This window comes from Esox lucius, chromosome 17 (assembly GCF_011004845.1).
Source record: "Esox lucius isolate fEsoLuc1 chromosome 17, fEsoLuc1.pri, whole genome shotgun sequence".
NCBI classification, from domain to species: domain Eukaryota; kingdom Metazoa; phylum Chordata; class Actinopteri; order Esociformes; family Esocidae; genus Esox; species Esox lucius.
The window spans coordinates 32,055,034-32,067,361 of NC_047585.1; the positions used below are offsets into that span (position 1 = coordinate 32,055,034).

At 42.6% G+C, this 12,328-nt stretch overlaps 1 protein-coding gene across 1 annotated transcript; it reads left to right on the plus strand.

Moving 5' to 3' along the window:
• Positions 1–441: 441 nt before the first annotated feature.
• tbc1d20 (TBC1 domain family, member 20) lies at positions 442–11,522 on the plus strand. Its single transcript, XM_010881392.4, has 8 exons — positions 442–1,329; positions 2,244–2,429; positions 6,042–6,122; positions 7,032–7,218; positions 7,445–7,546; positions 7,681–7,822; positions 8,144–8,328; positions 8,939–11,522. Exons 1-8 carry the CDS (start codon positions 1,272–1,274, stop codon positions 9,204–9,206), a joined length of 1,209 nt encoding a protein of 402 aa, XP_010879694.1. The 5' UTR covers positions 442–1,271; the 3' UTR covers positions 9,207–11,522.
• The last annotated feature ends 806 nt before the right edge of the window (positions 11,523–12,328 follow it).

Genomic DNA, 12,328 nt, shown 5'->3' on the forward strand with positions numbered 1-12,328 from the left:
ATGCTTAATTTCAACACATTTTTGTAAATAAAGAAGTAAACATTTATCAAGACATTATAATTAACAGGTTGACTTCAATTAAAATACGTTAGATATTATAGGATTGCAGAGGTGCTTGAAGCTAAAGTAAAACTATTGATCAGTGGCGTCCCGTTCTGTTTAAGTCACAAGGAGATTTATGCTGCAAATGCTTCCGTAGCTTAGCTACGTTGCTGTTCAGCAAAAGTAAAACATTAATCACACAGACACACTACTGGTGTCTGGGAAGCCCCATGGGCCAGCACAGCCCGAGAAAGGGTGAGGCAGGGGTTTCCTGATCCCATTGCGCTCTAGCAACTCAAATGGCTCAGGCACTGAGTTCATCAGCTGAGTGAGCATGCCCTCACTCGTGTTGACACATGTGACTTCCTTCTTTGAAGAGTAGTGTGGGAAAAATTATATTTGGGTATCCAGGGTAAAGCTTGCCACGGTCTTCAACAGGGTGACACTTATGGGGCACCGTTGTAGTTAGAGTTGGACATGACACAGTTGGGCAAGTATTATAAAGGAGTGGAAAAAACTGAACATTGAATAAGAATAAATCCAAATGTTTGCTTGAAATTTTCTTTTTTTGTTTAGCGTTAGACAATTTGTGTATGACAGTGGCTTTGAGTTAGGTCGTTTCCGCAAGGCCGTCCTGGAACCGAGACGTCCTATTCAGACCGTTTCAGACATGTCCCTGTTCTTTTGGATGCAGCCAGGGCCAATTCAGTCTACATATTGACCCTGTCCAACAGAGGGGTTTCCCCCAAAGCGAGACGTCTCATTGGCACAAGTTCTCTCGTCGGGGCGGGGACAATGAGCAGATCTCCCGGTCTGGATAACAAATTATAGGACGTTTCGAGTTTTTACATTTCTTGAAACGAAACGATATCTGTTTTCCCTAGAATTAACAAGTGATACCGCAGGTGAATTCGCGTACCCTAATTCGCCGCGCTTGTGTGGACCGGACGGAAGCGAGGATGACTTGAGTGCGTTTAGCGAGTGGCAGCTCACTTCACCACCAAAATCTAGCCCTGCAACTAGCTAGCTAGCTAATGGTAGCTAGGTTGTGCAGGCAATAATGATGTGGCCTATTTCACTACATCATCTTAGTGACTTCCTAGCTGTATATGTAACTAAAAGGTGGATTATTTGTAATGTGTAATCAATTTGGCGAAGAACTGTATGCGTAATTTAAATCTAGTTATCTAGTTACGATACGATTATGATAAGATTGTAGCGTGGAAACCATGAAAAAATCCAGAAGTGTTGGTGCTTCTTCACCTTTAAACGGGATTGGAAGACAAGGTATGTTCATCATGAACAGTTTTTTGTTATTTACATATCGGCTAGCTAGCTATCCAGTTTAGCCCATATGGTGTATCTTATAAACTGTCTGTCTGGTGTCATTTGCTAGCTTTGTAGCTAACGTTAACAGTAGCTATATTAGTTTACTTTTGTAAGCCTTTGCTAGATGGCCTAACTACTAGCAACAGCAGTACATGTAACTATGTTACGTTAGGTTTTGTAACTATTTAGCAAGTCTGTTCCAGTACCTTAACGAGTTGGAAAATGTTAGCAAACTAATGCATTTAGTTACCTTGTTGTAGGCTAACAACCTATTAACTACTCATTACAGTACTAGTTGCCTATTAAGGTTAACTATGAACATTTATTTCTGAATATATTGTCAAAACATAGGGAGAACACGTACATGGTAGCTACATTCCTTATTACAAATAGCTAGCTGAATTTACTAATGTGTATTCTTAAAGTAAGCATACAATAATTCAGTTAGTGCAGCATCACTATCCAGCCAGTAGTACTATGTACTACTTGCAAGTCAGTCCAGGCAGAACCTAGTTATTTGGGCTGCTTCAGTCCCTGAGCAGTACAGTGCAAAAGTATTTATTTTGCTAGGTGACCCACGTATTTATATTTATTAAGTTGCCAAATATAATTGAAATCTGAATTACTGTTTTCTGAGCAGTAGTGATGAAACTTAATAATGCGCTCTACCACTCAGGAACGGACTCTGATTTGGGCTAGTAAATGTTGTCACTCAACTCAGAACATTTGATTATTTTACTGGATTACAGAAGTTCACTTTAGTGACAGATGTACTTTATGTCTGTTGGCCATTTAGACCAAATGGCCTTTGTATTATGACTGTAGCTGTTGTGCATTGAGTGACCTTAACTGAACTGTTGTCACCTGGACAGATGGGGACTCTCGGAGGAAGAGGAAGGTAGCGGAGATCTCTCAGGCCCTGAACGTGACGCCGGTGGATGTAGCGGTGCTGAGAAGGATGGCCATCAGTGAGGGAGGGCTGCTCACAGATGAGATCCGCTGTAAAGTGTGGCCCTGGCTGCTCAACGTGCCAACCGATACCCTTCCTGAGGAACCAGGTGAGAGGTCTGGGCACTATTACTTATAGCCTGGTTTAAATCTTATTCATCTGAAAGATATCAGTTTGTTAGTGTGGATGGCATATCCTCTGACAAGTCAAAGGTATGCTTTGGTGTTCCTCAAGGCTCGGTTCTGGGCCCATTATTGTTTTCACTATATATGCTCCCCCTGGGCGACGTAATCCGAAATCACAACGTAAACTTTCATTGTTATGCTGATGACACGCAGTTATATATTTCAATGAAGCATGGAGAAGCCCCTAAATTAACTACTTTGGAAGCATGCGTTTCAGATATTAGGAAGTGGATGACAGATAATTTCTTGCTCTTAAACTCAAGGAAAACAGAAATGCTCGTTTTAGGACCCAAAAAACAAAGAGCATTGTTAGCAGATCTCACTGTGAACCTAGACGGCTGCATGGTCGTATCCCAAAAAACTGTAAGAAACCTCTGCGTTACCCTTGACCCTGACCTCTCCTTTGAAGAACATATAAAATATGTCTCGAGTTGCTTATTGTCATCCTCGAAACATTGCAAAAAGTAGAAACTTTCTATCAAAAACTGATGCAGAAACATTTATCAGTGCTTTCGTTATTTCTAGACTAGATTACTGCAATGCTATTCTCTCTGGTTATCCAGACAAATTAATAAATAAACTTCAATTAGTGCTGCACACGGCTGCTAGAATCCTAACTGGAACAAAAAAATGTGAACACATTACTCCTGTCCTAGCGTCCTTACACTGGCTGCCTGTTAGGGTTAGGGCTGATTTTAAGGTTTTACTCTTAACCTCTATATCAATACATGGACTTGCTTCTACTTACCTTGCTGAAATGATCCAGCCATACATACCTACACGTAACCTACGATCGCAAGATGCAGGCCTTTTAATTGTACCTAGAATTTCTAAACAAACAGCTGGCGGCAGGGCCTTTTCTCATAGAGCTCCACTACTGTGGAATGATCTGGCAATTAAGGTTAGAAATGCAAACTCAGTGCAAACTTTCAAGTGTCTACTAAAAACTCATCTCTACAGCACGGTTTATAATTAGGTGTAGCCTGGCCCAGGGGCGTGAAGGTGACCAGTAGGCTTGATACTATCCACCCTTGCCGTCTTGCCAGGTGGGCTCTCGTCGCCACTGGGATGCCCTCCCTCCAATGCCTTTCGGGGGAAGAGTCACTGGCTTGTTGTTGACTCTCTGTTGCGCACTTGTGCAATTGGGCTGTACGCTGCTGGCAATACTCTGCCCTCATTCAGGGGGGTTGCGGTTGGTGGGTGTCCCTTTGGTTGATGCCTGGCAATGTGGGTGGATTGATTTCCTGCCTGTTGGGGCCCTGTCCGGGGCCTCCCCCGGGTAGGGCCACAGTGTCGCCGGACCCCCCCGTCTCAGTTCCAAGGTGTTACGCTGCTATATTATTGTGCTGGGGGATATGAGGAATGCACTTCTAACTTTCCTCCAGTTTTAAATTTTAGGAGGAGATGAGGTCCTGGTCCACACCTGCAGATTACCTGGTTTGGGGGGCCCGTTGCTGTCCCTGTCCTTGTCCACCTGGTCCTTGTCCTAGCCTCTGGATTTAGCCCAGAGAAATGTATCAATTATTCCAATTGGACTCTTAATATCTTACCCGGCACAGCCAGAAGAGGACTGGTCACCCCTCTGAGCCTGGGTCCTGTCTAGGTTTCTTCCTAAAATTCGGCCTTCTTAGGGAGTTTTTCCTAGCCACTGAAATTCAACACTACTATTGTTTGCTCCTTGGGATTTAAGGCCGGGTGTCTCTGTAAAGCACTTTGTGACAACTGCTATTGTAAAAAGGGCTTTATAAATAAATGTGATTGATTGATTAATGATAGCCGGTAAAACTAGCCTACACACCAATGGACTTGTCTTAGCCCTAGGGTTTTTGCTGTGAGCTTGGCCTCTGAGATGGATGGGTGGGTGCATGCATGTGTATTTTTGTGTCTACGGTATAATTATGTCTAGGGTATATGTATGCATCTGAACTGAGGCATATGAGTCCCATTGTTACTAATTTGGTAGGGCATGGTGCCTGCAGGTGGGCCTGTGCAAAAATGTATACACTCCATGTTAATTTGCAGTGGATAAAAGCATCTGCTAAATTACTAAAATGTACTTGTAAGAATGGGCATCTACAATGCTGTTCTCTTCATGAAGCTTTATCCCATTTGCACATACATTCATCCTGAACAGATAAAATATAATGTCAGCCTTTATCAGCAGGTATTTATCAAAATATATATCTGTAATGTTGGATAGGGCGTTTAGTCCAAAAAGTGTATTATGGTGACGTTTTGCAGTATTACATTTGGGCCTTGTTTCATGTAGGATGCATGTCTTACACTGTATATACTATACACTCACTGGTCGCTTTATTTGGTACGCCTGCTTGTTAATAAAAAGATCTAAACAGCAAATCATGTAGCTGCGACTGAATATATAAAGCATTCCAATGTGGTCAAGAGGTTTAGGTGGCGTTCTACCAAATATTAGAATGGGGAAGATTCATGATCAAAGTGACTAAGACTGTGGTATGATTTTGTTGGTGCCACACATGGTGGTTCCAGCATCTCACGCACTACGGTCTCTTGAGTTTACAGAGAACGGAGCAAAGAACAAAAATATCCTTGGAGTGACAGGTCTTGGGGCAAAAACCCCTTATTAATTAGAGAAGTCAGGGGAGATTGACTTGTCCAAGTTGCAAGAAAGGCCTAATAACTCAAATAATCTGGCATAAGCGACATGAATCCATGGATCCGTCTTGCTTTGTGTAAGCGGTGCCGGCTTCAGACTAACCCAAAAGGAGGCCCTGCCTGATTATAGATAGGTGTACCTAATAAACTGTCCAGCGAGTGTATTCTATCATTTTCACTGTCATTTAGGTCATTCATGTGCTTGATCCATGCTTAGTTTTTCCCCAACACAGCAGTTTAACTCTGCTGTTTTTGAAATCTCTAATGTCATGGTGACATCCCTGAGCAGTTTCCTCCCTGTCCTGTCCATGTTGTTTTATCATTCAATTTCTGATGTTATTGTTACCCATCTACCAATAGAAGCTCCCTGGTCTTTGTAGTTGATTCGGTACTTGTGGTCAAGTACTTGACTAAAGGATGTTACAAATGTGTGTTTGCAAGGGGGTAGGCATTTAATAATGTAAATGCCTATTATTTCACACATTTGTTAAGCCACATTTTATGCCTGAACTAATTAAAGAAATGGATTGAATACAACAAATAATATTACAAGAAATGTTGTTTTAAAAAAAAGTATGCTGTCACTATATAATATCCTGTGTAAATCAAGCACACACATAGTACTAACCCAACTGGCCATAAAAAGTATTTAAGATCTATCCGTGCTTCCAGCACATACCAGTTTTACTTACTCAAACATGTTCTGAGGGCAGAAAGAAATCTGATAGGTACAGGCAAACATCCAATCGAAATGGAGAGGAGACGGTGCTCATGAACACTTAAATTACATCAAGAAGTGTGCAATTCTGTTAACGTCTGTGAAAGAGTAAGTTTGCGTATTATGCTATAATGATGTGCCAACTGACTTGATTACACTGACTGCTATCTGATCTCTCCTCCAGAGGCAGTAGAGAGGGAGAATAATAAGGACTATAACCAGGTGCTGTTGGATGTTCAGCGTTCCCTTCGGAGATTCCCTCCTGGTGAGATAAAGACACACACTATCTGTTTCTATTGAGATGAAGGGACACACACTATCTGTTTCTATTCCTTTATTTAGGAGGGATGTGGTAGATGTCTGTATTTTACTGCAGTCTTCGTTAAAGTAGCAGCAAGTTTTCTAGGTTTCTTCCTTAATTTCTTCCTTAAATTCAACACTGCTGTTGTTTGCTACTTGGGGTTTAAGGCCGGGTGTTATGAATACATTTGATTGATTTGAAGTTCCAAAATAAAGAGAAATATAATCTCCCTAGTACGCACTCGCTGTGCTTGTGTGTCTCAGGCCACTAATTCAGAACAACCTTGCATAGGAAAGTATGTTCATGTTGTTTGTAAGGACAGGACAATCATCTTTTTTCAACTTGATATCTGTGTGAGGGAATCACATGATCTCCTGTTTACATTGCATGACAGTGTATGAGATACACAAAGGCCATGTTGTACACTGCATTCAGAAGGTATTCAGACTCCTTCACCTTTTCCACATTTTGTTATGTCACAGCCTTGTTCTAAAATGGATCAACCTGATCTTGTTCCAGTGCATGTCAGAGTCAAAAACCAAGCCATGAGTTCAAAGGAACTGTCCTAAGAGGCCAGAGACAACGTTGTGTCGACTGTGCTGATATCTTTTGCTACCATTCCCCAGATCTGTGCCGCGACACAATCCTCTACGGACAACTCCTTCGGTCATTAATAGGGCCTAGTGCGTTGATTACTGAGCGGAAAATTAAATCGCTATAATCCGTTTTAGAATAGGTCTGTCAAAATGGGGAAAGAGCAAAGGGGTCTGAACACTTTCCGAATGAAGCGTACATGCTTCCCTCTAAGGATTGGTACCACAGCTAGGAAACCAACCAGGCGTTTGAATGAAGTCGACCCCTGTCCCTGTGTAGGCATGCCAGACGAGCAGCGCGAGGGCCTCCAGGAGGAGCTGATTGACATCATCCTGCGGGTGTTGGGGAGGAACACCCAACTTCACTACTACCAAGGCTACCATGACATCGTGGTCACCTTCCTGTTAGTGCTGGGCGAGCGCTTGGCCACTGCTCTGGTAGAGAAGCTTTCCACGCACCACCTCAGGTAGGTGCCTGTGTTCTCTCCTTGCATTGGGCTTTGGCTTTGAAAGGGGAAGCCATTTTCTTTCTTCATGTTTAATGGCTGTGAAGTGCTGACAGTTAGTTTGCCAGATGTTTAATCTTAAACCATTTCTGGTGTAGATGGAGCATATCTGAGTTGTTATAGACCCTTGGTGCAACTCGTGTGTTATGTTGTTGATCTGATCCTGGTTCATGTTTATCGACTGCAGGGACTTTATGGACCCCACCATGGACAACACTAAACACATCCTTAACTACCTGATGCCAATCATTGAGAGAGTCAACCCAGAGGTGCATGACTTCATGCAGCAGTAAGCATCTGTTTTCTTTACAACTAGTGACTTGTTGGAATAACTACTGACCACAACCGGTGTAGCTCTAACACCACTAATTTGACTAATGACTCATGTTACCCCAAAACTGTCTGTCTGTTGTGTCTCTCCAGGGCCGAGGTGGGCACCATCTTTGCCCTTAGTTGGCTCATCACCTGGTTTGGTCACGTCCTGTCAGACTTCCGCCATGTCGTGCGGTTGTATGACTTCTTCCTTGCCTGTCATCCTCTGATGCCAATCTACTTTGCTGCTGTGGTGAGCACCTGCATTTCGTGACTAAAGTGGAGCGTTTTTCTGACATGGCACCACATACCACCCTTTGTCAGTCGATGATGGTGCTGTGATGCAGAAATGTCTTTAGCCGTCCTTACAGTTCGTCATGTCTCTCAAAGCCTTCATTTTTTTGTTTTAGACGCGACCCTCAGCTCAGTAGTACACATCCTGTTGTCCTGTCTTTGGGCAGCGGCTTCCAAGCTGCCTCTGAGGAGATTGATACAATTCTGTTGTATTCAGTTGTCACTTCTAGGCCATTTGCGACTAACTGGTTGTTGTGCTGTGTGCCTGTGTTTGGTCCAGATCGTGTTGTACCGGGAGGATGAGGTGTTAGACTGTGAGTGTGACATGGCATCAGTGCACCACCTCCTGTCCCAGATCCCCCAGGACCTGCCCTACGAGACGCTCATCAGCCGCGCTGGAGACCTCTTCGTCCAGTTTCCCCCGTCGGAGCTTGCTAGGGAGGCAGCCCAGCAGTACAGTCAACAGTAAGACCTCTTCTGTTTGGTTCTTTATGTCATGTGGTCTCCAATGGATTCTCTCTTCCCCTCATCCCTTCTTTTGCTCTCTTTTTCTCTTTACACCTCTCTTTTGCTCCCTCCCCCCCCCCCTTTCTCCCTGCAGAAGTGAGTAATTTCCTCATTAACACTCTTAGGTGAGAAATAATGTGTGAAGTCACAGAGTAACCTTTTTCTTCTAACAGGAGAACTCTCTCTAATAAACTGACACAGATAATTCTTTCTCCTCATTCTTGTTAGCATGTATGACTGTTGTTTTCATGTACTTATTTCTTACCCATTTGTACATTAAGATTGAATTTGAACATGTTTCAGTATATTTAAGATGCTTGTTCTTCTGAGGGTTTCTTTCTTCAGTTTCTATGGCTTTCTATGTTTTGTGTGCTGCAAAAGGAATTGCTTTATCACCTCATTGAGAGCTGCAAAGCATTTCTGTTTCTACTGTTTATTATTATTATTTTTTTTTAAGAACGAGTCTCTATGAAGTCCCCAGTCTGCATCCTGAATGTGCTTGTTAATTCTGTTTCTATGGCCCCAGCAGCAGCAGCCTGACATTAATTAATTGTCACCCGTCTCTCAGGACCGCGGCCTCGACCTTCAAAGACTTTGATCTGGCCTCGGAACAGCAGCGGCCTGACTCGGTGCTGCGCCGGCGGCGGAGGGAGAAGCAGGCGCTCGACGGAGCGTCTGCGGGGGCTGTTGTGGCGACGGCCCAACCCACTGCGGCCCGACGCCTCGTCAGACTGGCCGTCATGGGACTCACAGTGGCCCTGGGGGCTGCCGCCCTCACCCTGGTCAACACCGCCCTGGAGTGGGCGCCCAAACTGGACCTGCAGCTCTTCCCCTGAGAGGGAGGAGGAGACCGGCTTTCTGGGGTGTAGAAGGGCTGAGAGGGACAGACTTAAACATGGCGGCCATCACAGCAGACAGTCCACAAGAGAGTAGAGAAATGTCATATGTGTTTTTATTAAACACTTATGACTGATGAGAATGTCTATAATTTATGTCTAAATAAAATAACCGGATATTGATTCATGTCCTCTTAGAGAGTTTAAATTATATAGGTGATGGCAAGCGTAGAGACTTGCATTAATAGGGTGAAGAATGGTCACTGGTGTCGAAACGGTCGCCAATGAACCCTGTTGGTGGCTACCCTTTTCTCTATGTAGGGCACTGGATGGGGTGCCATCTTGGATGCAGTCCCTGTGCGCATCGATGCCTGTGTTTGCGTGTCAATGCCGTCGATTTGAGAGGGGAACCTCACTTGGACCATGTTTGTACACGGGCAGAGCTCCACCCCAGCCTGGTTCCTTCCCCCCGCCAGGTCATCATAGTAAATCATAACTTCCCGTTTTCCTTTCATCACTTATACGAGACCAAATACTAAGTCCTGTCTTTGTGTTTAGCCTGTCATTATGGCATTTTCTAAGTGTTAATGTATTTGTTTGTATACACACACAACCTGTAGGTAACATACAGTAAGGTGCACAAGTATTTAAACAGTGACTTAGTTTTGACTGTTTTCTTAGTTGTGAGGTTAAAAGTGCAGACTATCAAATAATGAAAGATGTTTCTAAACACTTTGAAATTACTCTGGATTAAATTACTCTCCACCATGATTCGTGATTATCATTAATGTATTATAAGGACAAATGAAAGCTACAAAGGCCTACATTTCATTTCGAAAAGGTTAATCGAACATAAATGGAAATACCGGTATAATAAAAGATGAGTCTGCACTTTAACTTCTTATTCATTTTATCATTTCAAATCTAAAGTGCTGGAGTATGGTGGCCAAATGAAAACCATTGTCATTGACCAAATACTTTTGAACCTCACTGTACATTAAATTATGGATGTTTTGTGTAGTTACTGTCCACAGCATGCATATAATTAGGTTAAGAATAGGTTAACCTTGTTCCTAGGCTATTGTGCACAGCAAATTTGGGCAGAGGTGTTTAGGAACAAGATTAAGAAATGGTTAGCTTTGGGTTAATTTACAAAGAACCTGTCACAGAGAACCCGTTAGTCCTTGCTTGATCTTATGCTTTTGCACAATTATGAAAATCTAATATATTGTCCACGTCCTCACATTTCAGCAGAACTCGCCATACACACCAAATGGCCTTGCTGTAGAAAGGTTTTTGCACATTTAATTCTTAGCAGGGTTGCTTGACTCTGTTGACTACATTTGACATTGTTTTTATAATGTGATACATTGGACATGCTCAAATGTTTTCAACAGAAATACAAGCATCGAAATGTGCAGTCAAATGAAGGGTGACACAAAGATACTCAGCTGTGCCTATTTTGGATACAAAAACAATCGTTACAACTTAATCAGTCTTACTTGTAATGGATGGTTTTCGTTGCACTGAACTGGCTGCATTCTGTATCATTGCACTAAATGTTTTTTTTATCTGCCTTTTATGTTGATTTCTGTTACTGTCAACAGAAATAAAGTGCTTGCTAGGTTGAGTGGTCAGTTGTATCCGTTTAGTTCTCTATTTTGAAATCAGAATGTGCATATACAGTTTCTTTAGGGTCTTTTTATGGTTTTTAATTGGTCTGCTTACATTTACCAAACTACACAACAAATTGGATTGCTATTTGCTGTTCGCTAACACTTAATAATTACAACTTCAAAATGTAACCAATGAAATTTAAATATTCTTTCATTCCAGTTGTCGAAAGGAAAGGACATCTGTATGATTTACAGCAGCACAATCTACATTGCAAGGTTTTGGTATGTTTATGATTTGCAGTATCCTTTGTATTAATGTGTTTTATGAAGAGTCTCATGGAGACCTTCGTCTCAGTTTACCAATCAGGAATAATTAGCAAATATTTATTTCCATGTATGTTCAAATTAACACTGAAATAGTTCAAATAATGACGGTGCCTTTGGTGTATGAGCTGTTTTTAAACACACCTGTCTAACATAGATGCTGCTCTCTGTTCACACTTCCTCACTCTTCTGAACCATGATGTTGCCAATTGCTGTGTTTGAGAGGATCAAAACTCTGCAACATCTGCCTGGTCTCAATCATAATGAATTCAGTCACAATATACCCGTCATACATTGCTGTTTTGATCGTCTCAAACAAGGTTTACGTCTCTGCCTCCTTACTGAACACCAAATTAAAACCTTGCAACTACAAAAACCCTTTCCCTTTACACAATACAACCTTCTCAGTCGGTCTATTGTTATATTTACAAAAACGGGACACACGTGATCAATGTAGCCAGGCAAATTTTGTAACTGTCATTGTGTGACCACGGTTTGAATCCTGCTCACCAATTAGCTCAGGAGTCCCATTGTGAGCAATGCAATTTGCCAGCACTGTCTGGGTTTTGGAGGTTATAAAGTTTATATGGATGCCTTGACTCCTCACGCTCTAGAGAATCCCTGTTGTGGCTTGGGAAGTCAGCTGAGTTTGAAGGCTGGAGAGAGTGCATTCTCTCCACGGTGGAGCGAGTAGTGTGGCAAAAACCAGAACGACATCAGGCGTGGATGACGGGCATCTCAACATCGACTGTCTGGAGTTAACTGGGAGTTGCTCCAATGAAGCAGGGCTTTAAACCATAAATTGGATATCACTGAACAGAGCCTTTCAAGGTCCAAAGGCCCCTAAGCAAGTTTGGGCTGGGGCCATACCCAACTGTGGGCTGGAAATAACGATGAGTGGAGGTTGGAAAAATATTATTGGGGTGAATTGGAAAGACAAGAAAATTAATCAAGATGTTACCAAGCATTTTATCTTAATTTCCATGATATTAAAACCAATACATTCACCGATCAGTCATAACATTATAACCACCTGCTTAATATTGTGTTGGTCCCCCTTTTACCGTCAAAACAGCCCTGACCCATCAAGGCATGGACTCCACTAGATCTCTGAATAGGGGCTTTGGTAGCTGGCAAGATGTCAGCAGCAGATCTTTTTAAGTCCTGTAAGTTGTGAGGTGG

Excerpts from the sequence above, each read along its gene's own strand:
- tbc1d20 (XM_010881392.4), top strand. The coding sequence starts at position 1,272 with ATGAAAAAATCCAGAAGTGTTGGTGCTTCTTCACCTTTAAACGGGATT. Across the intron at positions 1,330-2,243 it reads AAACGGGATTGGAAGACAAG|ATGGGGACTCTCGGAGGAAG; the intron begins GTATGTTCATCA and ends TCACCTGGACAG. Across the intron at positions 7,219-7,444 it reads CTTTCCACGCACCACCTCAG|GGACTTTATGGACCCCACCA; the intron begins GTAGGTGCCTGT and ends TATCGACTGCAG.